General features: G+C 47.1%; 2 protein-coding genes and 1 pseudogene across 8 annotated transcripts in view; 1 reads left to right on the forward strand and 2 right to left on the reverse strand.

Annotated features, from left to right (window-relative positions):
* The window catches only part of LOC135909198 (ovochymase-2-like), a 337,884-nt gene extending 334,766 nt beyond the window's left edge, over positions 1-3,118 (reverse strand). For all 3 annotated transcript variants that reach the window (XM_070524733.1, XM_070524732.1, XM_065441041.2), the window contains exon 1: positions 2,913-3,118. In XM_070524733.1, the coding sequence (XP_070380834.1) occupies positions 2,913-2,970 (58 nt within the window). In that variant the 5' untranslated portion in view covers positions 2,971-3,118. The remainder of the gene's footprint in view (positions 1-2,912) is intronic.
* Positions 3,119-3,308: 190 nt separating this feature from the next.
* Positions 3,309-7,733, forward strand: LOC135909200 (uncharacterized; annotated as a pseudogene).
* A 9,790-nt stretch (positions 7,734-17,523) lies between these two features.
* The window catches only part of g (adaptor-related protein complex 3, delta 1 subunit-like garnet), a 354,723-nt gene continuing 344,820 nt past the window's right edge, over positions 17,524-27,426 (reverse strand). For all 5 annotated transcript variants that reach the window (XM_070524729.1, XM_065441037.2, XM_065441036.2 and 2 more), the window contains one exon: positions 17,524-17,861. In XM_070524729.1, coding sequence (XP_070380830.1) covers positions 17,751-17,861 — 111 coding nt within the window. In that variant the 3' untranslated portion in view covers positions 17,524-17,750. The remainder of the gene's footprint in view (positions 17,862-27,426) is intronic.

Raw genomic sequence — 27,426 nt, forward strand, 5'->3', positions numbered from 1 at the left:
TCGGCGCAGTGACTTCGGCGGCCACCTGTATCCAGCTCGCAACCCTCGGCGGCAGAGAAAAGAGCTGGTGGTCTCCAACAGCTACGGTGGCTCTCGCCAGCAGGGCGCGTCAGTGCGAGAGACGCTTGCTCGTACAGACTACTAGCTACATCGCCGTTTCCGGAGTTCTGGCCTGGAATCGTGCCGTCGAGTCTGCAGAGCTGCTGCTGTGACCAGTGGACGCCAGCGTTGTGCCCAAGGACAATGCCGGCTCGCATGTTATGGACAGCGTGTGGACATTTCCTCGGCGTGGCCACTCTTGCATTTACTACCTTGTTCGCGAAGCATGCATTGATTTTAGACCATGTGACGTGTTCCGCCGGAATAGAATATGTAGTGATTTAAGGTTGGGAGGATGTGGAGATGCGCGACTCTCACGCGTCCCCTGATACGTTTTCTCGTATAGCTCCTGCCTCCTGTAATCCGGCTTCGCCGCGTGGCGTGATCCCCGCGGCAGTCGGTGTGGTTGAAGCGCATCACGAGAGATGGCGTGAGTGTGGCTCGCCTAACACCACCTAACAGCGGGGTTACTTGGGCGCGGAACGGAGAAGGCGCTTCCTCTTTGGTTCGGGACCGGCAAGCGACACGGACGTCCCGCATGTGCGCCGATCCATGCTCCTGCGAGACCGTCTCGCGAGGCGCCATTCAGACATGCCACCGTTCGCGCGGTGGCATGTCTACGTTGTCTACGGTGGCATATGCTACGTTTTTACCTCTCTCCTCACCTTGAACACTGTGCTTTCACTGACGCCGAGAATCTCGGAAACAAACTTGGTCGTGGCCTCCGCTCTGCATTCAGGCTCCCTGTTATGCCAATACGTGTAGCAGTGGAGGATCATGTTGCGTGAATCCCTATTCAGGATATGGCCACTCTTGTTCTTCTTGTCGAGGCTCCTTGGTGGTGTGGATATCAAGGTGACGCAAGGCTCATTTGGCAACAAAGTCCAATGTTAGCTCGCCGCGCTCCACGGCGGAAAACTCACGCGCAATGCCTTGCGTGAACTGGTGAGACTGCAGGCTTGCAAAAAAAAAAAAAAGATCACGAAAAGGAAAAAAAAAATTTTGAAAACACAAAACCAAAAAATATAAATTTTGTGCTATTTAAAACCAAGAGTATTTATTTAAAACAATGAATGAAGCATTTTTGTACCTTCCTGCCTCGACCGTATTCTCACCACAGGTTTGTAATGGTTGCAGTAAATTCGTTGTTTTATATAAGTACTTTTCCAATAGCAACCGATTCATTTTAAGCTTGGAAAACGAGTTGTAGATACGCCGTGTACATGTGAACAAGCACAAACGCCTTGCAGAGCTGCTCTTTCTACTTTTGTCACTTGCAATGAAGCTAAAGAGCAGACGACAGGCAGCGTCATAGATGGCACGGGGTTATTTTTCTGTCTCTATCCGGGCATGTGCTGCAGCACATGAGAGCTCTACTAAACGAGTCATTAAAATACAAAAGCCTTTATTTATACCGAGAATTACGCGTTTCAGGAGCACGATTTCTCGAGCGGGACTATTTTAGTCGAGGAGGCAATCAGCTGTCACGCTTTGATCGGTTATCTGGGCGGGGCCTCCCCTTTTTCCTAAAGTTGTATCCGACTTCTAGTATTTGAAGTTACTACTTCAAATATGGACGACCGACTTGCCCAACAGTCAACTATTCTCGACTTCTAGAAAGCAGCTAGGCATTCGTCGGGGCAATGCCCTCTTCCCAATGCTCTCCCCTCAACACGGTGACCTACTTTCGCGCCGTCACCAGGCCGAAGGACACGCGCCGTTTCTACTTTATCTGGTCTATCGCGTCACGCCAGTGTTGTCACCTAAAGAGTACATATCTTACACAGTGGCCTCGAGCAAACACTTTTCGCTGTGTGTTCTGCCACGGCCGCTGGATTAAAAAAAAAAAAAAAGTGCGGCATGCCGCGCGTAAACGAAAACGCTGCCAACCCTATGGCCAACCGCCGCGGCGCCACCAGTAGGGAACTGTTGTCCGAGATTGGCGTAGAAAATGCCCCAGGAACGCGCTTGGCACGCCGTCGTCCGTGGAAGCCGACGGATCCCATGCTCGACGGCTTGCGCCGTTCGACCCAGCTAAGCGGCCGAGAATGCAACCATGATACAACTATGGCTATCTATAAACGTTGACCACGGCTGTGACGTTCACCTCTATTATTTGGCCAGACGAAGCAGGCTGCACTTTTTTTTCTTTTTTTCTGTCTAGCAGTTGTGTACTACGCAGATAAACACATCTACCATCACATCACGACTGTCATAAGCCTCAAAATTAAATTCTGGAGTTTTACGTGCCAAAACCACGATTTGATTATGAGGCAGGACTCCAGAAATCTGGACCCCCGGTGTTATTTAACGTGCGCTTAAATGTAAGTGTCACGGGTGTTTTCGCATTTCGCCTCCATGGAAATGCGGCTGCCGTGGCCGAGATTTTATCCCGGTACCTCGTGCTTAGCAGCCTTGAACATCACCGCCAAATATTGTCAATGAACGCAAACGGCGCAGAAAGCTTTGCCTGCATAGATTCCCGCGTGGGATCTGCACAATTTTTGCTTTCAAAACACCCGCGTTTACTTCGAAGATCACGTGCATTTCGGTTTGGCCCCTCGTTTTTTTTTTTTCTTTGCTTCTCTCCATGCGCGGGAAACCGCCCCTCTGCACTAGCTCGCCTTTCACTAGTGGTAGGACAGTTTACCCTCTTATATTTGATTGTTGGTGTACTGTGGACGAAGTCCGATTCCGTTTAAATAGTGGTACGGCCAGCACTGGCAAATTGCAACTTTCATTCACAAATCAACACGTCACGAGACCGTCAAAAAAGAAGAGCCGTGGGAGAACACACTCGTTCCTCAACTTACCGAAGCGAACCAACTCGATGGAGTCATCTTTCTGCGACAGTGAAATCACGTTATACATAGCAGTAGGTATAAAATGACGGCGTCACGAACGTGCACAACAGGCGAAGCCAGAAATAGTCTAGCACACTTCAGTCAGAACTGTATGCTGTAGCAATGACTGTTGAGTGTTGACCAGGCGCTGTAGGCGTACTGTAGGCATCTGTAGGCATCACAGAACACCTATATAGGCATGCTGTAACCCCAGAGGGCGAAAAAATCGTCCGCGCGGGGGAGATGGTTTTCGGCGCACACTAAGGTCCCTCTATAAATGAGGGACTTTAGCGCACACTTGTCGAGGTCGGGAGTGTAGTGTCCATGTATGGCACTCTTTGGAATGAAGGAAGGCAACCCTGGGGTTCAAGAAAGCTTCCAAGATGGCTGCAGTTTTGTTGAAATAAATGTGTGTTCCCAACAGAATCGGCCGTAATCAGTCTCAATACTCGAACTACTATACGTTACAATGGCGACGAAGATGCGTCTGAACTTCGTGAAGGCTACCAAGCAACGATTTTAAGCAGAACGAAGATACCAACACACATTGTCGAAGCTTCTACTTTGCGGTATGGCGCACAACATGCTTCCACCATTCCCTTTCTTCGACGCGCGTGCCACTGACGCCAACAACGTCGGCACCGAGTGGTTGAAGTGGGTGAAACGCTTCGAGAACTTCATCGTAGCCTGCGGTATCACAGCCGATGCCCGGAAGACGGCCATACTACTACACTACGTGGGGGAAGAAGTGTAAGACATATACTGTGCACTACCCGATCCTCCCGCAGCCGCAGCTGCGTCTACCATTTCAAGCACTGGTGGCTCCAGTAACGCAACCCCTCTCTACACCGCAGCACGTAGGAAGCTCGATGACTATTTCGCACCCCGAGTAAACACTACCTTCGAGGTTTACCGCTTCCGTCAAGCCAAGCAAATGGAAAACGAGTCGCTCGACGCATTTTACGCCAGGCTACGACAGCTTGTTAGGCACTGTGCTTTCGCCGATGACGACACCGAAATCAAGAATCAAATATTGCTGTCTACAACGTCGACACGTCTACGCCGGTATGCCATGCAGCATGACCTCGACTTGCAAGGAATTCTCAAACAAGGCAGGTTATTTGAAGAGGTCGAGCACGACATCTCCGTGATCGAGCAAGAAAGCCGGCAGTGTAAGGAAAACTCGGCGTCAGCGTCTACACTTGCAGTAAACTCCGAGCGCACCTCGCGACCTCATCAGCCGAAGCACCATGGGGAAGAGCCGTCACGGACTCGTGAGCCTCCGCGCCATCAACGGGCAAACGCGACATGCTACAACTGCGGAAAACCATGGCCTCACAGTAAGGGACGCTCTAGTTGCCCCGCTCTCGGCAAACGGTGTACTGCGTGTCACAAAACTGGACACTTTGCTAGTGTGTGTCGTTCAGCACACAAAGCCGTACACGCAGTCGTGCGCGACAGCAGCCCTGACAGTGATGAACACGTTTTCATGACCTCCTCTCACTGTCACGCAGTCACGGGATCTCCACAGGTGGATGTCAAACTTGATGGCGAGGACGTCCGTTTTACAATTGATACTGGCGCTACCGTGTCTGTCGTCGGTTCGAACAGCTTAAAAAATCATCTAAGCAAGGAAACGCTGTCCAAGACATCTAAGAAAGTATTTGCTTATGGGGCAAGTTCTCCTTTACCGCTACTTGGAAAGCTTGATGTTGTCATGACCTACAAGGAGAGCAGCAGCCATGAAACTCTCTACGTTGTGTCTGGAGACTGTGCACCACTGCTCAGTTTCTCTGCAGCTTCCCGTGTAGGACTAGTCCAGATCACGTATAGTGTGGGAGACGTTACCAACAGACTGGATCCGAGGATGGCCTACCCAGACCTCTTCAAGGGAGTGGGCTGTCTAAAGGACTTCCAGGTGCACCTCCATGTTGACCCCAGTGTTCAACCAGTAGCCCAACCTCACAGACGCATTCCCTTCTCTATGCGAAAGCCACTGGAAAAAGAGCTGGAAAGGCTACAGTCCCTTGGCATAATCGAAAAGACTGAAGGACCAACCCCCTGAGTATCACCAATTGTCGCAGTACCGAAGCCACATGACCCCGAGCACATTCGAATGTGTGTTGACATGCGCTGTGCCAACCAAGCTATCCAGCGTGAGAGACAAGTCACACCCACAGTGGACAACATCTTTGTTGCTTTGAACGGTTCCATCTTATTCTCTAAACTCGATCTGAAAGATGGGTACCACCAACTAGAACTTGACGCATCATCCCGTGTGATCACCACTTTCTGCACACATACTGGGCTCTTCCGATACAAGACTCAACTTCGGAATCAACTCGGCAGCCGAAGTGTTTCAGGACACCATCCGTCAGGTTCTAACTAACATCCCCAACGTGCTCAACGTAAGCGATGACATATTGGTGTATGGAAAGACTGAGAAAGAACATGATAAGGCTTTGAAGGCCACATTGGAATGCCTACTTGCAAGTGGTCTCACACTGAACGTCAAGAAATGCAAGTTCTACCAACGGGAACTTACATTTTTCGGGCATGTGTTCTCCAGCAACGGTGTGCAACCGGACCCCACTAAGGTGTCTGCGGTCTTAGGTGCATCACCACCTTCCAGCGCCACTGAAGTGAAGAGTCTCCTCGGGCTCGTTAACTACTGTGGTCGGTTCATACCCAACTTGGCCCACCTCACCCAACCACTCAGGAAACTCACGGCCAAAGGAGAGGACTGGTGTTGGACAGACATACAGCAAGACGCCCTGGACGAACTGAAGAGAAAGCTTTCCGAGGCCACAACTCTCGCCTACTTCGATCCAGGAAAGAACATCACTCTCATTGTAGATGCTGCTCCTCATGGCCTTGGTGCCATTCTCACGCAGACATCTGGAAGCGAAACCAGAGTGGTAGCATATGGGAGTCGTGCTCTTTCTCCTGTGGAGGCACGCTACTCTCAAATTGAACGGGAAATGCTGGCCGTGGTGTGGGGAATTGAGCATTTTCACATCTACTTGTATGGGACAGCATTCCGCCTACTGACAGACCACAAGCCATTGGTCAGCATTCTCAGCAACCCTCGCTCCTTGCCTTCAGCGCGGCTGGAGCGTTTGGCACTTCGAATTCAACAATACACCTATGAAGTGCAACACACTAGTGGTCCAAGTAACCCATCTGACTACTTGTCCCGACACCCAGTAAACTCCACGTCACCATATCGGTGCATGGAGTCTGTCGCCGAACAGTATGTGAACTTCATTGTGTCGCATAGCCTGCCTCGTGCCATGACCAGAGAGGAGGTAACTGAAGCAACGCTTGCTGACCCGGTGATGAACTCGCTCAAGAAAGCCCTAAAGCAACCCCGGCAAGGCAAAGATTGGAAGACCACAACTCTGATGCCCTTCTCTCGCGTTGCGACAGAACTGTCAGTTTCCAAAGAAGGCCTTGTGTTAAGAGGCACGCGGATAGTACTGCCAGCACAACTTCACACTAAGGCAGTGCATCTTGCACATCGAGGACACCAAGGCATTGTCAAGACAAAACAGCTGTTGCGTGAGAAAGTGTGGTTTCCAGGGATAGACTCTTTGGTGGACCAGACAGTTAAGGGTTGCCTAGCATGCCAAGCAAACACACCAGCACACCATCGAGATCCCTTGCCAATCCAGGAGCTGCCTCGAGGCCCGTGGACTGAACTGTCGTTAGATTTTGCTGGCCCTTTCCCTGATGGCAAGTATGCCATGGCAGTGGTGGATGATTTCTCCAAGTACCCACTTGTTAGCATCCTACACACGCTTGCAGCACCTACAGTCATCAAGCAACTGCGCACTGTTCTCACTCAGTTCGGCTGTCCAGAAGTTGTAAAGTCAGACGACGGCTCACCATTTCAGAGTGAGAGTTTTGCAGAGTTCGCCAGTGAGCTCGGGTTCAAGCATCACCGCATCACTCCACGGTGGCCAGAGGCTAATGGGGAAGCAGAAAGATTCATGCGCACCCTCAAGAAGTCTATACTCGCAAGTCGTGTCAGCCACTTGGATTGGACTAATGAGCTTCAGTCGTTCCTCCTGGCTTATAGGTCCACACCCCATAGTTCCACAGGAAAATCTCCGTTTGAACTTCTGTTTGGGAGACCCATGAAGAATCTTCTACCAACACTTGTCGCTGGTACTCACAACTTGGCTCAGTATGAGGCCAGACAGAATGACACTAAAAGAAAAGCATACAACAAGTGGTACGTCGACACTCGGAGGCATACGAGTAACAACCAGCTGTGTGTGGGACAACAAGTCCTCTGTAAACAGGACAGGTCTAACAAGTTTTCGCCTTATTATGACCCACACCCATACACAATCACCAAAGTCAATGGCTCCAGAATCACAGCATCCAGAGATGGAGTGTCGATTTGTCGCAACTCAAGTTTCTTCAAAGATGCAAGCACAGTTCAAGTGGAACGACATCAGGACCCGACCGACATGCCATATCTGGATGATGAAGCTGTGCCAAGTAACAGTGACCTTCCAACCCCCAGCATAGCTACTCCTAGCCAAGCCATATCAGCAGCTCCCAAGACCGTCTCACAGCGGTACCCCCAACGATCCAGGCAACGACCTAGGCACCTGAAAGACTTCGCGTTTAAGTAAAACTGATTTTTCCTTCCCTGAGGGGATGATGTAGTGTCCATGTATGGCACTCTTTGGAATGAAGGAAGGCAACCCTGGGGTTCAAGAGAGCTTCCAAGATGGCTGCAGTTTCGTTGAAATAAATGTGTGTGTGTTCCCAACAGAATCGGCCGTAATCAGTCTCAATACTCGAACTACTATACGTTACAGGGAGAACAATAGGGAGGAGAAAAAAAAAGACAAAATGCTAATATTATCGTTTTGTTGTTAAAGACTGCAGTTATAGAGCATTCATTTGTTGCTGCGTTTTAAAATCGAAAATGACTGTCGGCGCATACACGCGCGTGCACGCTGTGGTTCCTTGTGGCCGTGTGGTAGTGGAGTGCTGCCGTGTAGTATCTGCGAGTACGGATAGTTGCCGTGACGAAGCTACGGAACCATTTTATGTAAGTGTTATGTAGGCGTTCTGTGACAGAACCTTCGAACTAACTGTACCATACTGCGCCGACTGCGTATGGCGCCGACACGGATAATGCATAATGCAGGTTGTGTCATATGTAGCGCTGTTTGTGTTTACGCCTTCTGTTAAAGCCGGTTGCCTGTTTGACCTTGGACACCACGTCGAGACACTGCTCACGAGCTCGAAAACGCTGAAATGATGCGCCGGCATTGACGATCGATGTAGGGTGCATAGACACTTTGCAAAATAAGGGCGCCTTTGACGATGAACAAATTGCATTCACATATCGCGTCCCTTTGCGCACGCAGAAGCGTAGTGATTCGGGCAAGGAACGCGAAAGCTGAAACGTGATACAGAAAGGCCTGTTCCCGCCTGAAGCCAACGTCAACAAGTGTCCGTGAAGAGTTTTAACTGACCTGCACGAGGCGGGGCGTTCAACAGTGTCGAGTACCGCTGCTTTAGTCTGGCTGGCGTCCATCCCGCTTTCATGGACCAGTTAAAATGCTCAGTGTACTGGTTGCTGTAGATTGTAGTGCAGTGGGGCAGCCATTCCATTGCAGCAATGAAAATTACTGGAAGTAATAGTAATGCGATGGTGTTTTGTGACGATTGTCATTATGTACCACATGCATGGGAATGCAATCTTTCCACCCTGGGCACGTGTTTAGATAAATGGTTTATCTTCGGAAAATATGGTACAGCACCTGGATCTTCATCTCTACCTTTGTGTGCTTCATTTTTGCCACCTGTCTGTCTTTGTCTCTACAAAGAAGGCCAAGTTTCACCGAATTTCACTAAGGAAACAGGCTTGTGCAACTTAGCTTGACTTGAAGCAATCAACAGGGGTCAAACACGTGGTGGAGTTTACTGGTTCAAGTTTCAATTGTGGGCCATTGTGCGTGTACCCCTAGAGGCTCATTTTCTATTGCAAACACTAACATAGCGGCTTTTGTTTTTTTAAGTTGTATGCCTTAACGTTAAAATATAGAAGCAAGTCTGCAAATTTATGAAATGTGGAGTCCCTGATGTAATTCCCGACACGTTTTGGTACATTACATTATTCCCAATAGGCTCGCAAGTATCACTTATTTCTCGGCATACTCTCTTAAAAGGCATCATTCCTTTATTTTTTACAAGTCGTCCCTCTTTTAAAACCTGGTGGCTAAGGCATTTGTAGCTATATATAGATTGATCTTCTTAACACCTTATTTAAGTAAAACATTAGAATACATACATATTGTTGAATTCATTAAATCACATAATGGCTATGCAAGTTTTAACACAGCTTTCTGTAGTTTTTAGTACCATCTCGCAGTTTATGGAATTCACTTGCAACGTCACTCATGCTTGTGTTTTCTGGCATTTCTAGCAATGTCAATCATGATTAATAGCCTGCACATCATTTGCTTGCTTTTTCACATTGCCTGGTGTGTACGTATTGTTCTTGAACATATACTTGAATAAAAAATTCAGTTGCAAGCCAGCGCTCCTGTTGTATTTTCACTGTCACTTATGCTTTGTGCAGTTTCTAGTCTTTCAAAAATGCACTAACTCTCCCAGCTCTGTGTGGAAGTTTATAGTTGGCTGTTAAAATGAGAATCCAATAATTATAGAAACTGTCTGTAGGACAATACCAATGATTTTTTCTGTTAGCAACATGCAGTTTACACATATTGGCACAAGGAGGTTTGAAGGAGAGAAACAGAGTGTTACAGTGTTTAGGGTTGAATAGTCTCGTATCTGCCATGGATACGGCAACATCATCATAGGTGTGCACAGGTCTTGCAATATCTATGAAGTGTCAGCTTCTTGCATTCATAATGTGGTTGGTAAATTGCTTACCCGATTTCCTATCTAAGCCCCTGCATTTCATTCTGCTGTATTCACCAAATTATTTTCAGCGCCTTTCTTTCAATGACCTTGAGGGTTCCATTCATTTTGTGTCAAGATGTTTTCTAATATGCCAAGGTTAAGCATTGACAAGTTTTCAAAGATGGCCCAATGGCAATAATATACTCAGCCATAAAGGGTGCTAACTGAGACAAGGCACCTTGTCCCACAAAACAATTTTTATTTTTAGACAAAACCACATCATTACCAGAGAATCCTGCCAACCTTTAATTCACCTTTTCAGTGCAACATCTCTTTATAAAGCCATATCTTTACATTGGGTTGATAAACGTAGGTATGACTTTTCACCTTCACGTCAGCTTACCTTTGCCAACACCTCTACACCAGTAAGCACCACATGGTCTTTCCGAAAAGAAGGTTAAAATGAGAATCCAAGAAGCATGAAAACTGTAGGACAATAACAATGATTTTACTGTTTGAAACCTACAGTTTACACATATTGGCACAAGAAGATTTGAAACAGATACACACTTTAAAAGTTTTCTGTTAAGACCTGTGTTTCCTTTATTTCAGTTGCAAGATGCGAAGTAGGTAGCAAGAGTGTGCAGCTTTAGTGCATCTGCTGTCGACAAAGGTAAGCTGACAAGAAGGTGAAAAGTCATACCTATGTTTATCAACCCAATGTAAAGATATGGCTTTATAAAGAGATGTTGCACCGTAAAGGTGAATTAAAGGTTGGCAGGATTCTCTGGTAATGCGGCACGCACAATACAGCTGGGATACAATGTGCAGACTACTTTGCAATTACTCGTTTGCTTTCTTGGTGTTGCATGGCAGAAAAGAAAGCTGCAGCATAAATCTGCATGCTATAGTGTTATTGCTCTTCATAATATCATAAAAAAGATTGCAATTCATTGCTCCACCAAAGGCACCATCGGCCAGCTAAGCCGTTCTTGACATAAAGCTCCTCAGCTTGGTCCTTACCTATGTTAGCTTTGAGAATGTCCTTTCACACAAACATGTTACAAGGAACTGTGGAAAGGAGGTCAATTACACAACATAAATTTTTGGAAACTGACTTGTTCAGCCCAGTATCATTTTATGGTGCAGGTTTTCTTGATGCCAGTTGGCGACTTAAGAAGCTACATCTTAGCATGCAAGCTGTCAAAATATATGTATTTTAGAGGAGCTAGACATAAGAAGCCATTTCATTATGCCCCACATAAAGGTCCAAAAGGCTCTACATGAAAACTATGAGATAAAATTGTGTAAATGTCACATAGTGTGGGAATTGATGTGTGAAGTATTTTGCAGGTTGTTGGCTATGCAAAGGTGAAGTGTTGCTATCAGCTATTCCTAAATAAATGGTTGTGTGAAACTTGCTCTTGAATCACTTCTCTAACAGAGGTGACCAAAAACCGGTGGGTGTACTGCTGCTGCGACACCCAGATCTTTTTATGTGAGCCATCTGGTTCGAGTGCAGGTAGCATGAGTTGCATGACAAAGCTGGAATGACGACAATGCAATGAAAACGATGGCATCACAAACACAACCACACATCTAGTGGCAAAAGCTGACGTACAACTTGGGCCACTGCGTTGGCATAAAAACATAAGAGTAACCCCCATTATTCAAATCTTTCCATACAAATTATAGCAAAAAATTTAGTGCTTTGTTGCACCTATAAAAGTACATCAAAAAGTAACCTACTAAAATAAGCAATATTGTATTATGCACTTTATTGCTGAAGCCATGAAAGCAGAAATGCCTGATAACATTTTGTTAAAACTTCAGCTGAGGTCTTGTTTAGTCCATTTCCTTTTTGGTGGAGTTTAACTTGCTGGTCATCGATGCTTGTACATGTTGACATAGTGCCTGCCAGTCACGGCAAAAGCCGATTTCATTACGATTACAGCATGCAGTTTCTCAGCTCCAAGCCCTGCTGCTCTTTCTTTGGCATAGCTTCTTTCAGTTGCAGCAATAATATAAAGTTGGTATGTGCTGGGCCAATGTACAGATATTTCTACACTCTTGCATGTCATCATGTTTTTACTTGTCCCACTTCTGTCCAGAATGATGCAGCTGATTAGATTTCCAAGGTTGCTTTTATGTTGCTTGAAGTTAAGCTTGGAAGGCAGCATTCACCACTCTTTTTCTGGCTTTCCTGGTTTAGGTAACAAGCGAGAATACTGTTTTAGGCGGCACAGTGGTTGCTTTATTTTGTCCTCCAATCTAATAGCAGTTGCCGATGATATGAAACTAGCAAGAGCCTGGTCCAGATGCCAGCAGTCCTCTCTTCACCTTGGTCACAGATGTCTGACAATGCAAATAATTGGCAGAAAATTTGCAGATCATGCACTTCAGCTTGCTCACCAGCTTCAATGCATGCTGCTATGCAACGCTTGCAGCAGTTTGTCCAGGCATTCTAGTGCCAAAAAAACTTGTGCATCCATGTCAGCATCACTCCTTTCTCTGGCGTTTGGTCGGATAGGTTCTGCAAGAGAAGTATCTGCCTAATCATCACACGAATTGCTAAGTATACATTAACCAAAATATTAATTGCATTGGTTTAAGCAATGTAGCTAATTGGGTGAGTTGGTTCAGTGTTGCAGGCCTGTAAATGTGCTCAAGATACAAAGACAAAAGAAAGGCCTAAAATTAGCAGTACATGTGCTATGTCTCTTGTCCTTTGTTTCGGCCTTGGATTTTAGGTGCATTTACACATTCGAAATGGTTTAAGCATGCCACATCTTAGTTTCAACAGGTATGGCTGACTAGATTTTATGTGGTTTTTAGTTTTCTTGAGTGGGAGTTTACATTTGAGAGAGAAAGGAACAAGGAAAGCCGGGTGGGTTAACCAGATGTACATCCAGTTGGCTACCCTGCATGGGGGTGAGAGTATGAGGGGTCGAAAGAAAGGACGCAAGTGGAGAGAGCTCACTCGCACAGAAGACAGAGGGTGTCTATAAGTGTCTTTCCAGATTTGTTAATTTAGTGAGTCATTAGAGCATATATAGCTTTCTTCGTTGATATGGCCAAGCGTCCAGAATCCTAGCCTCTGTGAAATATCAACTATCCAGCTGGATGGGTGCACTCTAAAGGGGCTGACATTGGACGCCAAAGTGGGTTTACTGACAGAGGAGGTCCTCAATAGTCTTTTCACAGTGATATGTCGTCAGTAGGCGATGTCGATGAAGTGTGCATGCGAAGGCACTGGCGGCTTTGGCATGAATGCGCCTCACGAAATGCCTCACCAGCGCTGGCTCCTACGTCTGCTAGCATGTACAGTCGCGGAGAGAATAAAATGGACCACGGGATCTCCGAAAACGTTCAATTCCCGAGCAGCCTGTAGCAGTAACCAGTAAAACTGCCCACGACAACGTTGTTAGCATATTCTAGTCGAGGTCCAAAATGCAAATACCAGATTGCTTTGTGAGGTTGCGGAGATATTCAGCTTTTTCTTAGATTTCATGGTCCATAATATTCTGTCCGCGACTGTACCTGTTTCTTTGACTTAAATCGTCGGTAGCCAACCATGGCTGTAGAGATGTAACAACTGGCGACGAGGAAGACTTTGGATTTACCGGCACTTCACAGACGTCAAGGCTCAACATGCCCGACTTTGGTCGGCTATCAGAGTTCAGTGGTAGCTCCGGCTCCTGGAGATCCTGGTATGGCAGGCTTCAATTCTTTTTTGAAGCTAACGAAATTACAAACGCTTCAAAGAAACGTGTTCATCTGCTAACATTGTGCGAGGAACAGACTTACGACATTGTGTGCACTCTTGTACAACCCAAGCAGCCCAGCCATGTGAGTTATGAGGACATAGTCGAGATGCTCATGGCGCATTTTGATCCACAACCTTCTGAAGTCTTCAGCAGGGCATGCTTCCAAAGACATGACCAACTGCACAGTGAAACAGTCAATGATTATGCGACAGCGCTGAAGGAACTAGCAGCTGATTGTAATTTTGGAACCAGCACAGACATGGCTGTGAATCCGACAATGCTGCGTCTTGACCTAATATTGCGTGACTATTTCGTATGTGGTCTCCGGAACAAGCAGGTTCAGCAATGGTTGCTTGCAGAAAAGGAGTTCAAGTTTAAGAAAGCTTTTGACTTTGCAATACGAGCTGAAAACGCCGTCAAAGATCAGAAAAACGTGAAGGCAGAATTTAAAGACATTCACGAAGTTAGCACAAGCATCTGCAAAACAGAAAAGCAAGGCAGCTCCAGTACTACATATACCCAAAAGAAGAATCGGCGCTATTCGCGTTCTGACGTGCAACATAGTCTGCACACTTGCAAGTTTCAGACAGCTTCCTGCAACTACTGCAAGAAACGCAGACACATTGAAAAAGCGTGCATAAAGTGGTGAAAAGAGGCAAGAACTAAGACGAATAACAATACTGACAATCCGTGCCAAGAAATTTCGACAACAGCCTCAGCACCAGACATGGCGCTTTACGAACTCAACTCCTTAGGAGACGCGACCAGCACACAAAAGGTCATGATTCAGCTATGCATACATGACAAGTCCTTGGATTTTGGGGTCGACTCAGGTGCAGCCTGCACTATCATCGGTGAGGCCACATTCAAAGCCATGTGGACACATGACCCACCACGGCTTCACACGAACAACATTCTCCTATGCACATGGTCAGGTCAGCCCCTTCGAGGTTGTGCAATGGTATATGTACCGTACAGGGACAAGATGCTCACATTACTGCTTGTCTTTGTCAAGGGAGCAGGGTGTAACCTTCTCAGACGAAATTGGTTTCCTCATCTGGCTATACAGATAACAGGCATCAATGACATATCAGACGATGAACTTGTTTCCAAGCATCTGGACATGTATCAGCCTGTGTTCCACGAGGACACCTCAGGACACATCGGTCCTGCTGTACAAATCAAACTTGTGGAAGGAGCAATGACAAAGTTTATAAAAGCACGTCCAGTTCCCTTCGTGCTGCGGTCGGCTGTAGAGGCTGAACTGGATCGACTGCAAGATCAAGGCATAATCAAGCCTGCGTGGAATTCGAATTGGGCAACGCCTCTCATACCGGTTCGAAAGAAGAATGGTTCGTTACGAATATACAGTGACTACCATTGTACAGTGAATCAGGTATCGAAAAAGGCAGAGTATCCACTTCTCACAACAGATGAGGTCCTCCGCCACTCGAGGGGCGGCAAGGTCTTCAGCACCCTGGATTTAGCACATGTTTACCAGCAACTTCACGTGACACCACATACATCAAAGATATTGACCCTCAACATGCTGAAAGGGCTCTACAAGATCAAATGGTCGCCTTTTGGAATCTCTGCAGCACCAGCCATTTTTCAACGCTTCATGGAGACTATGGTGCCCGGCATCACAGGCATTTGTGCATACTTGGATGACGTGATCATCAGTGGAAAGGAACCCAAGGAACATGACATCAGATTGGAAGAAGTCCTCAAGAGGCTGCACAAGTAAAATCTGCGCTGACAAGTTCTGTTTTGCAGTGAGGCAAGTTTTTTTTCTAGGACACCAAATTGACGAAACAGGAGTTCACACAAGTCAAGAGAAAGTTCGAGCTATCATTGAGGCCCTAGCACCTAACTACAAGCAAGTGCTGCAGTCATTTCTCAAAATGCTGGGTTCCTACAACAGATCCTTGAAGAACAGGGCAACAATTGCCAGCTGTCTCTACCAGCTCCTTCAGCAGGACGCTATGTGGGGACTGAAACTAAGCATCAAGAAGAGTTTGACAAACTTAAGAGATTGCTTCTTAGTCAGACCGTGCTGGCACACGACGACAAATGGAAGGAGCTTCTTGTATCAAGCGACGCTTCACCATACGGCATAGGAGCTGTTCTGTCTCAATGTGATGACCAGAATAGAGAAGACCCGATCGCATTTGCATCGAGGACTCATGGGCTGGTGGAACGAAACTATGCACAGTTGGACAGAGAAGGCCTTGCTGTAGTGTTTGCAGCTCATAAGCTCAATTAAATATATTTCGGAAAGAAAGGTAACTTTCGTCACTGACCATCAGCCGCTGTTCAGCATACTGGGCCCGGAGAAACCAACGGCTCAAGTCCTTTCACCACAAATGACCAGATGGTGCATCTATTTATCTGCGTATGACTACGACATTGTCTACAGGCACGGCAAGAGCCATCAAAACGCAAACACGTTGAACCGACTACCATTACCAGAACGCACCGACGAGCCATGGCCACCAGGTAACGTGCTATTGTTTGAAGCAATGTCGAGACCGCCGTTTACAGCCACAGAGATAGCACATCTGACACAACAAGACAATATCCTACAAAGGCTGTACAAGTCAGTGCAGGATGGTACAGTAGAGGAACTCACTGGAGATGACTTCATTCCTTACCGACACAGAGCGACTGCACTGACAATTCATTGTGACTGCCTCACGATTGGGTCACGGGTGATTATACCAACCTCAGCACAATCTCACGCTCTGGAACTTCCACATGCTGGTCACCGAGGAATGGTAGCCATGAAGAAGTGTGCAAGAAGCTACATATGGTGGCCCGGAATCGACAAGGTTATTGAAGAAACAGTACGACAGTGTCGTGAATGCCAATCAATGCAGATGAGTCCACCCAAACTTCCTATTCCCACCTCGGACCGCCCCCAGACACCACAGGTGAGTGCTGTCGTAGTGGACTCGGTACGAGGCGAGTGATGGACTCGGGCATGAAATGTTTAAGAGTACCCACGTAGTACGCCGAGTGCCACCTCACATCATTGAAGGATTAAGCAGACAACTGTTAATGAAGACCAGATCAGCAAAGACAAAATACTTTTTGTATTTTTGAGATTGCAGATATGTACATTTCCCATTTATTTAACTCAGTATTTGAAATAATATCACTACAGAGAATCTTCTTGCAACACTAAATCTGCCAATACCTATTAGGCCCCCTTGCAACATAGCTGCTGACGACATTGCGAAGGAGAGAGCCAATTATTTTGTTTTTGTTTTTTTACTTTAGTTACACGAAATTGTAAATTCCATGCTGCATGTAGTGCAATAATATTTGGCTCACATGTTCACAGGAGTCCTGTGAACACAGATCAGCAAAGTTTTTCTATTATGTTCACAAAGTGTTTGAAGGATCCCTCAAGCCATCTCATATGTGTCACAGCAGCAAATAGTGTGACCAAATAGTGTTCTTGTGCTCTAATGACTGAGTCATAGAAAGTCATGTTATAAAGTTCACATTTTCATACTGATTTGTAATGTATATACATTTATCGATAGCACCATTGCAGGAAAAGAAATACAACTGAAACTGCGAAGTCTGCACTACCATAAGCTACAGATGTGAGTGACCCCACAATGCATACTGCTTTCAATATCCCTGTACCTTTCTTTTTTCCTTTGGTGGACTTGTTGCAAGGCATATGTACAAGAAAAAAAAATTTTGCAAAAGGTGTAAAACAAATGCATGCAGCCATTTTTAAGCATGTACCACGGCAATGAATTCCACTTGTTGGCTGTTGGATATACCCATACTTACTTTATCATGTGGTAGAGCATCACAGTCACAGGGGAAAGCCCCAGCAATGGGAGCAAAGCAGCTGGACATGCGCTCACTCCGTGCCAAGAATCACACCTTACACAATGTAAGCACATGCCAAGTGAAGTCTGCACCTGTTAAACGCCATATGGCTCTTTATGCAAAAGAAAAAAAAAGGAGGGGGACCTTGGCGTGCCCAAGAACTGTGGCAAAAGAAAGTGGTCAGCCACGTCTTGGTATAAATATACACGGTCTTCACCCCATAAGGGGATGCCTTGAATGCAGTCATCTTCATTGGCCCATGGCTTTGGAATGGAATTAGCTGTGAGCTGTCCTAAGTGGAGGTCATGCTGCTGGCACACAGCAGAGAACGAACTTCATCCAGCAGACTTGACAGAAGCTGCGAGTTCGTGCTCTTGCCATCCACAAGCACCCGGCTGGGATTCTGAAACACCGCAGGGTATCCACATGAAACACAGCTGGCAACTTCGCCTGCATTTGACACAAACACTGCTGCCCAATATGAACAGGATTAGTATTTACAACTGCCTTTAGAAGCTATGATTCTTTTGTTATCCATGCATCACAACTTCCCTCCTTATGTGTATAAGCAGAAATTATGGGTTAAAGGGACACTAGAGGCAAATATTAAGTCAAGATAAAGTGATAGATTAGTGCTCGAGAATCTCTAAGGCGTCAATATTATTGCGAACAGAGCCTTAATAATTAAGAAATCGAGGTAAATGCAGGGCATGATTAGAGACTCCCCCGAGACATTCAAGCAACTGCCCGATGACGAAAGCACTCCTCAGTTAAATTCTGTCATTACTACTCAACCACTCATTGCAAAAAACATCCTCGTACCAGTTCCGTCTCGTTCGGAAAGACTTCTCCAATGCATGAAACAAGCAGCCAAGGCCGTGAACTGTTTGGTGTACCTCTCTCCAGACGCGACTATTAAATTCACAGCAAGCGCTGAAAGTTTTTTCATTTCCTTATTTTCTTTTTTTTTACACACTACTTTTAAGTGCTGTTCAATCCTGTCGAAAATATATCGTGTATCTAGCCGCATTCATGGCCGCTTGTGTACAGGCGACTCCAAAATCACGAAGTTAGAACCATTGAAAAATACTATGCCGTGCCACCTGCTGCGATCATCAAAACCCATATACTACGGATAATTGAAGCATGTTTCCAGGCATTTGAGAAATACTAAATGGACTTAAACTGACTCTATCAACTGTGGGGTCTGATGCAGGATTCTCACACCGTACTCTTGGGACAAAGGAACGACAACACAGTAGTGCAAACAATCACAAGGGCATTTATTGCACCTTTCATACATCAATGCCTGCTAGCCGAGTTGCTATCCACAAAACATGCCGATGGGCGCGCGACAAATTTAGAAGTCCGACTTACCGCGACCGGAAGCGAGCGAATGTGTTCGCCCCATGCTGGATCCCAACGCCTGCTCGTTCGCGTGTATAGTCACGCGAATCGTAGAGCATCGGTCGGCGCGCACGCGGGAGATGTCCCCCGCCGTGCGCCGACCCGCCGGGAAAGAGGGTCGCTGCACGTGCAGCACGGCACGTCCATCCCGCTCGCTGTCTCGAACCCAGGAGAGAGCGCCTTGTCTTTCCCGAACCCAAGTAACCGCGCAGCGGCGTGACGCTCGCACCATCTCTCGCACCACGCTTGTACCACTCCGACGCCGCGGCACACGCGGCGACGCCGCACGGAGACGCCGCACGGAGACGGGGCTATGCGGGAAAACAAGATATTAGGGGAGGCGCGAAGGTCGCGCATCCCCACATCCCCCCAACCTTAAATCACTTCTTATTCTGGCGAAACATGTCACACGGTCTAACATTAACCCGTGCTTCACGAACAAGGTAGTACATGCAACAGTGGTCGCGCCGAAGAAATGTCTACACGCTGTCCATAGCACGAGCCGACTGTCCTTGGGTACACCGCTGGCGTCCGCCGGTCATGGCAGCAGCTCTGCAGACTCGACGGCACGATTCCAGGCCAGGACTCCGGAAACGACGACGCAGTAGTCGGAACGAGCAAGCGTCGCTCGCGCCGACGCGCCCTGCTGGGAAGAGCCGCCGTAGCTGTCGGTGACCGCCGGCTCTTTTGTCCGCCGCCGAGGGTTTGTGAGCTGGATGCAGGAGGCCGCCGAAGTCGCTGCGCTGTACCGGCCACAGCATCACCATCGACCGGGGTGGCTCGTTCGTAGTCCGGGGCAGCAGCGCAGACGATGTGCAGGTGACGGCAAACCAGGGGCGACTCCAATCACGCTGCGTAAACTCAACACACTCGACAAACACTAAAGTAGTGCAAGGGAGAGGAATTCTGCATGCGCATCGCCCACGTGGTACGATGTTCAACTCGGCTAGCAAAAGATCGGGCAGCTACTCAGATGCTAAGTTCACGTGAACGAAGCTCGCTTTCTTGAGTCGAACGAGTAATTTAAATTCGTGCGAAGCTAACTGGAATGAGGGAAGCAACTTGCAACACCTCAACGCCAGGGTCCACCAGGTTGTGTCCCTCCACGTGCGACAGGCAGCTTCGTAAAGCCTTAGGCCTAAAGCGTCGCTACCCTGACAACAACCAGCATCCAAAAACACCCAAACTGAGCGTAAAACAGGCAACCGCGAGGAGACGTCAGCTCTGTGAGGTGGTCCTACTCCGCCTGGTGCACACAGCATCCGAGTTGACGGCGCCCACCGTTCCAGACGGTGTCGGAGCGCCCGGTGCCAAGCCGCAATACCAGTCAGCCCGTATTGGCACCCGTGGCCCGCGGCCACCCGGCTCCCAGAGCCGCGACTTCATCAGAGTGAAAGAGATAGAAGAAGCTATTTACATAAGAAATTCGGACCACCCACGAGGCTTCCGTACTCACTCGCTTCAGGCTTGCCAATATGCTCCGCGGGCGCTATGCCTCGCTCTCCCAGGATGCAGACCACGTGGCTCTCGTCCCAACGAATGTCATTAAGAAAACGCTTGCGAAAAGGCTTAGCATGTTGACATGTTCAAACACACTACAGCCACCGTCACCTCGCTCAAGAAAGCATGCCGCCGACGCTAGCGATCAAAATTCACGCTAGGCCTACGCTTCGGTTCAAACAAAGGTCTCGAACGAAGCAAAACTCAAAATTATCGTCCAATGCCCCAAGAGCCCCACATTGGGCAGCCAGATGTGGGGTCTGATGCGGGATTCTCACACCGTACTCTTGGGACAAAGGAACGACAACACAGTAGTGCAAACAATCACAAGGGCATTTATTGCACCTTTCATACATCAATGCCTGCTAGCTGAGTTGCTGCCCACAAAACATGCCGATGGGCGCGCGACAAATCTAGAAGTCCGACTTACCGCGACCGGAAGCGAGCGAATGTGTTCGCCCCATGCTGGATCCCAACGCCTGCTCGTTCGCGTGTATAGTCACGCGAATCGTGGAGCGTTCGAAGGCGGCCACGCGAGACGGTCTCGCCGAAGCATCGGTCGGCGCGCATGCGGGAGACGTCCCCCGCCGTGCGCCGACTCGCCGGGAAAGAAGGTCGCTGCACGTGCGGCACGGCACGCCCGTCCCGCTCGCTGTCTCGAACCCAAGAGAGAGCGCCTTGTCTTTCCCGAACCCAAGTAACCGCGCAGCGGCGCGACGCTCGCGCCATCTCTCGCACCACGCTTGTACCACTCCGACGCCGCGGCCCACGCGGCGACGCTGCACGGAGACGGGGCTATGCGGGAAAACAAGATATTAGGGGAGGCGCGAGGGTCGCGCCAACATTACTAGACTAGCTTCAGTTTTAAAACTCGCCGCCGTTGCGCGGAACCGCCAACTGCCCGCGCATTCGTGGCGCTGCAGTCGCGCCCGGCTTCACTTCCTCACTAGCCGGCTATGCGGGCGGGCCGGACTAAGCACGCGGTGCAGCGCTGGTGTATTCTGTGGTTCGTTGTCGACAGCGAATTTCAGCAAGCATGTCACCGTGGAGCTGTCGCCTTCGCCGAGTTTCTTAAGAATATCAGCAGACGATGCCGACGTGCTGCGTACCTGGCTCCATAGGCCGCTATCGGAACGATGTCGACAGTTCGGCGCGCCACTTTTTTTGTGCTCCCAGCAATGCGCCGCTTCGCTCAGCGCGAAACAGAGCGATTCCTCGTGCCGATCGCGAACTTTGTCTTGTCTTGTCTTGTGTCCCAGACAGTGGCGCTTACCCACTATGGGGGATTGGCCAAGAAGCAGACAGTTTTTCGTGTGGTTAGAAGTAAAGCCAAACTAGATTTAAATTGTGGAGCGTGAGAGTAGAGCTGTAATTTAGACGTGTGATGAAAATACTGTGAAGAATTTTGATAAAATAAGTTAACGTAAATAAATGAAATAATAGAACATATTGATAATTTTAGAAAGTCAGCAAGGTACTCTTTTTGTATCTCTAATAAAATTGTAAATTGCAAGAAAATCATCCCTGTGGCTGGATCCCAGTGAGGTCGCACCAAAAGAAAGAATGGTTGGTGAGGTTAGCTTTAGCCCAAGTTTGGTGAATGAGTGTACTAATAATTTTCTTTGTCTTATAAAGCGGCGGCAGGAGAGAAAACAATGTTCGATAATTTCAGGTGCACTGCAAAAAGAACATAGAGAACTTTCTGCGTAATAGACAGCACGTGCTCGTGCCACTGCTCCCGCGTTCGTCGTCGTCTTCCACAGCTGGCTGCGTGGCCGTTCATCTTTCCAGCCCAGAATTTCACTTCACTTCTGTCGTCGTAAGGGGTGGCCGCGTTTACGGAGGTATGAGCCATTGCTTAAGGGAGTATGAGCCACTCATGGTCTTACGTAACGGAAACATTTAATTTTGAAGAAATTTAATTTCTAAGAATCACAAGCGGCAAATCGCAGGCGAAGGCTGCTAAACCACGCCACCGAGCAAACTCGAGACATCGAACGCAAGCGACAACTGCGGACTGCGGGCATACCATCAGTGACGTCGTTCTCTCCATCGCAGCCGATTGTGTGTGTAACTTCATAACTGAGAAATACTTTAATGAACCCTCGTGATTAACCCAGTTATATATACAGGGGCTTCACGTTTCAGCTTCGCTGATTAAGCATCTTCCCGAAATGAAAAATCTGACTTCTTTCTTTATTTTTTTTTATTATTATTATTATTTATTTATTTATTTTTGTGGCTTTTGTGCACAAAGACCGACCTCATCTTTCTTTTCATAGCGCTTCTTTGGCGTGGTGAGAAGCTTCGGTGAGGATGAAGATCATCCTACAATCACGCACTTTGGCCAGATATTCAGGCTCGAGAGCCTAAACTGCGCGATATGTTAAGACGACAGGAAGAAATACACGACATTTAGAAACGCAGCTTCTGCGCTTCGCTGTACGCGTTTCTTCCTTTCGTGCAGTTTAGCCTTCTTTCATTATTAACGAACTGGCGTGATAAATCTTATTGCTGTATGTAGATACCGCTTTCTCGTGGTATCACTAATTCGGACAAGGGAGAATGCCAGCGAGCGTGAAACACGCACAAACTTCCCGTCCGCTCGAGCTCAAGGCTGTGACGAGGCGTCTGCAGTGGAGCCCGATGGAACAGCGTTGCCACCTGGCGGCTGTCACAGAAGTGGCGACAGCCGCTGTATGCGCGCGGGCGGGGAGTTTTACAACTGAAGCTAGTCTAGTAACGTTGGGTCGCGCATCCCCACACAACATAACTCGCGTTCCCCCCCCCCCCCCCAAAAAAAAATTGCAGCACTAAAGGAACAGAAAAAGTGATGAAAAGGTTTGCAGTAGCACGCAAACAATAAGGAAAAGAAATAACGTAACGACAACAGTTGCAAAGTTCACATAAAGATTTTCATCAAGTAAAAAAAAAAAAGTCGTAGTTTGTGTCCAGTTATTTCTACTACATTTGCACTTATATTCGTTTTCGCGGGTTTCCATTTGTACTCCTGTAGATCACGAGCATATATTTGCAACTGTGAAAGGTCGTTGGTACGCCTGTAGGGTGTGCCTTGCAGAGTTCATGACCGTCTGCACACATGCGATTCCGGAACTACGAGGCCAGAAGCGTTTAGAAATCGTTCTATATTGAGTTACCCATCTTGACCAAGAAAACACATCTATTGCGAATACATCAATAAGTTTTTAGGCACCTAAGATTTACGAAATGGGTTGCAGAAATCTCCTAAATGCGCTGGCAATATGTGTCTACTGAGATTCCCCCTTTTTGTGATCGAAGCGAGTCCATCGTGCACGTTATTATTTTAAACGCAAGTAGTGGTATGAGCTCTGTGTCGCAGAGAACCCGATGGCAGAGTCTTTCGATTCGTTCGGGAGCGAAAGTTCCCGTGTATATCAATGTAAGTGTATAGCCTCCACATTCATGCATTTTCTCCTCAACTCGTTCACTGAGCTATCGGGGCTAAGCTCCGCCTTCACTGGCTCTGCGTCATGATGGCACGTCATGTCGTCGACTTCCGGTTCTCTAGGAGAGTGCGCGAAGCCTCTCCAAACTCTCCACCAGCTGCTTGACAGCTGACCCCAAGCGAGAGCTATTGCTATCGAAGCAGCATGCATTACGAGCATTCTGTGGCAGCGCCGAATGTGTCTGGTATTCCAGTAACCACAGGCGAGCTGGGCGTTTCGATGGATGGCTGGAGGCATAAACTCAAGCTGATAAAGGAACATTAGAGTAGATGTATGTGAGCGGCCTGATCGGTCTGCATGGTCCAGCCACCTGTTGGCGCAGAGCTAACCAGCCAAACAAAGCGCTAATATTACTCTAACCAAGTGTAAAACATTTTAAATGTTTATAAAAACAATGTGTTGATGGTTACACTCCTGTGACAAATTTATGCCATCAGCAAAGAAGAATGCATTTCGTTACTGCTACTGTGTGTGGTTGAGCTCTGTGCCACCAGGTGGCTGCACCGTACAGACCATTCATATTTGCGCTTCTGCTCATTCTGAGAAACAGCACGTTAAAACGGCCAGGCCCTGTCCCCTTGTGCTTGCGTTTACCCAAATACTGGACTCGCGAAACGCTATTGCGTTAGTAATCCTCCGGTGAAAAGTGATAGCCCCAAACGCGCAAATCCTGGTGCCGATCAGATAGCGACAGTACGATGCACTGCAGCCAGTCCACTCATTTGCTGCCTTGCAGAGGGTCACAATGTCGCAGCTTGACATATTGCCAGTTGCTATGTTTGCTACCCACAACGCAACAAATTCATATCATGGTGCTTGCGAAAAGACTGAGACCGACTCTGAGCACGGAGCTCTCGTCAAAATGGAACACATTGTAACACAAGCAGACGACGCTTGCTGTGTGCCAGGAGTGCTTAAGTGTAGTGAAAATTGTTCTTGTGCATTCTCTGTTACTTTCTTTTTATAGAAACAAATGAACTAACATTCCAACTATCACGAACAACATTTGTTCACCATAGAGTTGGAAAAATGACTGATGACGCGCCCTGGTCAGCACATTGGATAGTTCGCTCTACTAACGTCATTGGGGTAAATGACATCAAATGGCTAGGGGTGGCTTAAAGTTCAGCCAAGCGATTTGCTGCAATCGGCAGCAATGTACATTTTTAAAACCTTATAATAAATTACACGCTTTACGCGGAGCACTTAGATGCATCAATTAATGATCAGAAGGACCTACTCTAACGCCCCGGTACACTTGTACACAACTGTTTCAGGGTCCCTTTAAGGAAAGAATTGCTAAATAAGATGTACCTGTATATAAACACTCTGCAAGATGAAACGTGATTACGCTCGCTTACTATATAGTTGACACAGAATGCCGTACTCACTCATTTCAAGACACTCAATTTCTGTAAACAAAGTTACTTCGAGCTGCGAATTCTAGCAGAATAAAACTTGAACCAACTTGCAACTTCAGTTTAGCTGCAGGAAAGCGACATTTATTCCAGTTCAACTGGTAGCGTCGCTGGGTTACCGCAGTCAGCGTCTGAATATGGAGTTTTCGTTTCTGCACAGTGAAATGGCTTTGGGCACACAGTTGATCGCTCGAGGTGACACACTGTCTATTTGTGTTCTTTTATACTCCCTTTGTGTACCTTTCTGCGTTCTTTATAAGCCTTGCAGTTTGTATTCTGGGTACGCAAAATCTAAAAAGTCTCTAATAACTTGTATGGAATGTTGTGAGCACCTTGAAGCAAATGCTTGCATTGCCTCTATGGTGTGGCATGCTTGGGGCGAACAAATAATGATCACGTGATGGCTGAATGAATGCTTGCAAACATGAAATGGTGACCGTAAGCTGGAATCACTGTGGCTACTGTTGGAGTGCTGCAACTTCTCACACGGGCTACTGATGATGGAGATAAGCAAGTGGTAGATGTAAGGAACCACAAGACAATAATGAAAAACTGTGCTGCCTTTTTCTTATTTATTGTGTTAGTCCTGTGGGTATAATGCTTGCTTTAAAAAAATAATAACACTACAATGTAACAACAATCTAGTATGCGTGACCTTCAGTCACAGCGGCACCTATGTCACTGCGGCTGCTGCACTGCCTACACACTGAGCCCTTGCAGCTAGCATCTGTTTCTACTGCCGCTCCAATGTTAAAACAAGGCTTGATTTCTTTCAGAACACTTCTGTGCACGATTGCTTGTACTCATAAAAAAAATGTATACGTTTTGATTGTGCCAGCACGCATAGTTTTATGCATATAGATATAGGACACACTGCTGTAAAGACAGAACAAACATTTCTGGAAAAAAAGCATGTGTGTGATGGGGTGGAAATGGCGATGAGGTTATGTAAAATGCTGTATTTAGAATTTACTTATGAGGTGTGGCAACGGTGCATAAACAAGATGGCTGCCCGAACCAGCTGCATGCACTTCCTGCCAAATCATCATCTCTGTTGAAAATCAGATGTGTCTTCAGTGCCACGCCCCACTGTTCCATAACATATTTACTAGTTAACAAATTTCTTGGCAAAATTATCAAGAAGCAGGGCTGAACCCCAAAGACTAGTTGCTGAAGATGTTTGTGTCTCTGTTAGACAACAAACAAGGATCTTTTTTTGTGCCGCCATTCGAGGATCCTGAAGCAAATGGCACGGTCAAATATATGAAATGTCCCAGTTAACTTGAACCACAATTTTTTTTTTAAATCAGGAGAAATCATACGAACTGCATATTAGCGGTAGTCGTGTGTAGTAACAACCAGTATTTCAACAACCAGTATTTCGAAGGTCAATTCGCTCACTGCTGCTGCTGCAATTCCTCCCTCCAGTGTTTTGACAGCGAGTTTCCATGGTCATCGAGCGAGATGTGTTCGTGTTTATCTGCGCGTGCTTGGCATCATGCTTATTAATCTAGTTAGTAAGCAAATGTTTAAAGGTTTATATGGCCGATAAAACTACTATCCTTACTTTGTATAGCTATCTGCTAATTTACTACTACAATTGAAGCTTCGCCTTTCGGCTGAAACTGCAACTTTTCCATTATTATTAGTGTGTATTTTATAACCAATATCGAATACAGTCGCACGCCTTCATAACGAAGTCCTTGGGGCTTCTGAAATCATTTGTTATTGTAAACGTCGCGCCACCACACTGCAAACAATACAACCCAGACAGAGCTATTCCTTCGTTACATGGGTCATTTCGTTGTAGAGGTGCTCGACTGTACAACAGTAATTTTAATGAGAGTTCTGACTTTGTTACAATGAGGTTCAGCTGTGTAAATCTGGCATTGTTTTGCAAACACAGAGTGCACATATTGGCTCCAATCATGCTAAAGATGCTACATTATGTGCCTTTTTTACATGCGTAACACACACTGCTTTAGTGCACAAATTCCAGTTCTTGCCTATGTAGTTTTCTCTGAGAATGCTCTGCAAGATTTCCCAATGTGCAGTGTCATGCACACCAGAAAGGCTACGTACAAGAGTCCACTTTCTTCGTCATAGTCCAAGCAAAGCAAAACGGTAACACCACCAAGCATGGCACTGGAGTTCT

The sequence above is a fragment of the Dermacentor albipictus genome, chromosome 9 (assembly GCF_038994185.2).
Source record: "Dermacentor albipictus isolate Rhodes 1998 colony chromosome 9, USDA_Dalb.pri_finalv2, whole genome shotgun sequence".
NCBI classification, from domain to species: domain Eukaryota; kingdom Metazoa; phylum Arthropoda; class Arachnida; order Ixodida; family Ixodidae; genus Dermacentor; species Dermacentor albipictus.